The sequence below is a fragment of the Danio rerio genome, chromosome 8 (assembly GCF_049306965.1).
Source record: "Danio rerio strain Tuebingen ecotype United States chromosome 8, GRCz12tu, whole genome shotgun sequence".
NCBI lineage: Eukaryota > Metazoa > Chordata > Actinopteri > Cypriniformes > Danionidae > Danio > Danio rerio.
In genome coordinates this window covers 61,773,004-61,775,000 of record NC_133183.1, presented here as the reverse complement: position 1 = coordinate 61,775,000, position 1,997 = coordinate 61,773,004, and the positions used below count along the sequence as shown (strand labels likewise).

General features: G+C 35.5%; 1 protein-coding gene across 4 annotated transcripts in view; it reads left to right on the top strand.

Annotated features, from left to right (window-relative positions):
* cep78 (centrosomal protein 78) overlaps positions 1-1,463 on the top strand; it is a 20,725-nt gene extending 19,262 nt beyond the window's left edge. For all 4 annotated transcript variants that reach the window (XM_073911256.1, XM_073911255.1, XM_688072.9 and 1 more), the window contains exon 16: positions 38-1,463. In XM_073911256.1, coding sequence (XP_073767357.1) covers positions 38-358 — 321 coding nt within the window. In that variant the 3' untranslated portion in view covers positions 359-1,463. The remainder of the gene's footprint in view (positions 1-37) is intronic.
* The last annotated feature ends 534 nt before the right edge of the window (positions 1,464-1,997 follow it).

The window sequence follows — 1,997 nt, the reverse complement described above, 5'->3', positions numbered from 1 at the left end:
CTACTTAAAATGTCGTGTTCCTCTAATCACCACACAGCCTGTTGACGTCCCTCATCCTGAATCAGGAACTCGTCCAGAACCTCCTGCTGACACTGAAGATCTCCCTCAGCCTCGTCCCCATCAGGAGGAGCTTCTGCATCCAGTAATCTCGAGTAGATCCTCTCCAGCTTTACAGGAGCTGGATCTGAGGGCTGGATCTGGCTCTGGAGGATCCGTCAGCAGCGTCAGTCTCCAGTCCAGAGGCTCTCCGTCCTCCAGATCTGTGTACTCTAGAGCCTCCAGTGTGTCTCGCTCTGGTTCAGACAGACCGAGTGCGTCTGGAAGCCAGAGAAACACTGCTGGATTAATCGGGTTTTGAGGTAGTTTAGCTTCAGAGATCTTAATTAAAAAAGGGATAGTTCACCCCAAAAATAAATTCTCTCATCATTTTCTCATCATACACTTGTTCTAAACCTGATTGGGTGTCTTTCTTCTGTTGAACACAAATTTTTATTTATTTATTTATTTCACAACAAGGGACAGTGTACATTTATCATTATTTTCATCAACATTTATCATTTATCGGTTTAGCTTAGCTTAGCATAAATCATTGAATCAGATTAGACCATTAGCGTTTCAAAAAAAAAAAAAAAAAGAGTAATAATCAAGTAACTTTACTGCCATGGCTGCAGCAGGTGCAATGATAATACACAGCGCTTGAATAAAGCCCCCAGCTATGTGAAATCGCTGTGTAATATCATTGCGCCTGCTACAGCCATGGTACAGCAGCATTATTACTTGATTATTACGCCAGAATTAAACTATAGTTTCTAGTCATATCAGCCTAGATAATAGCAACTTTTTATTTACCTTGGGTCATAGTGTAAAATGTAAATACAGAAGAGTCAAGCTTTAAATAGAAAAATTATGGAAATTCTTGATTTTTTGAGTGAGATGCTAATGGTCTAATCCGATTCAATTGACTATGCTAAGCTAAAGTGCTCCCGCCAGACACCGGCTATCCAGGACCGAGTTTGGAGACCCCTGCTTTAAGTGAAGAGTTGCTCATCTAAAGAGCTGCCGTCATCTTGATCTGTCCAGGGTTTATTACCTGTTAAAATCTATTAGGTGCTTCTTTGTTGACATCCCAGGATCAGGATGTTGTTTATTTACAAATGTTAATGTTATCTGATTGTATTTATAGTATTTTTGCTGTTCTTTGACTTTAAAGGCACAGTTCAACCAAAAATGAAAGTCAGTGGATGTTTTTGTTTTCTAGCATTCTTCAAAATATCTTCTTTTGTGTTCAACAGTGGAACAAGTGGTGAATGAGTAAATCACTATCATGTTAAGGTTATTAGGTTATTCTATGTGAATTTTAGCTTTGTAAATTTTAGCTGACTTGATTAATAATTGTGAAACACTTGTCTCAAGGTTTTTTAAACGATTTTTTATTTGAAAATAAATCAGTTTTGTACATACCATGTGATGCTTTTAGTGCAATAATTGGTGTTTGTAGACTAAACATATGCTGGTATTCATTAATTCAATAATGCATGTGCAAAATTGATTTTGTCCACACTTAATACAGTGAATAATTATTTATTATTAGTTAAACTTTTAGAATGCCTTTTAAAAAAGGATGACAAATTCTTTCATCATTTTTACTCTTTTTAAAATGAACTCAATAATAGCAGTATTAGATATGCTGTAACACTTTATTTAAAAAAAAAATCACAAATGAATTTGATCAGTCTGATAATCTGAACAATCTGAGAAATGTGACAAAGTAGAAAAAGAGATCTTCCAGAAAACAACCTACGAGTTGCTTGCATTGTCTCCAGATGTTTTTTCTGATCAATAAAGGTCTTGGAAAGCACATCTAGTAAAAATCTGAAGGAAAATAAACGATGTATGAATGGCAAAGTAAGGGATTGAAAAGTCTGAAATGTGCAGACAAAAAAAGAAAAATATAAGTATAAATGTTTAATATTGCATACATCGGATAATCTATTAAT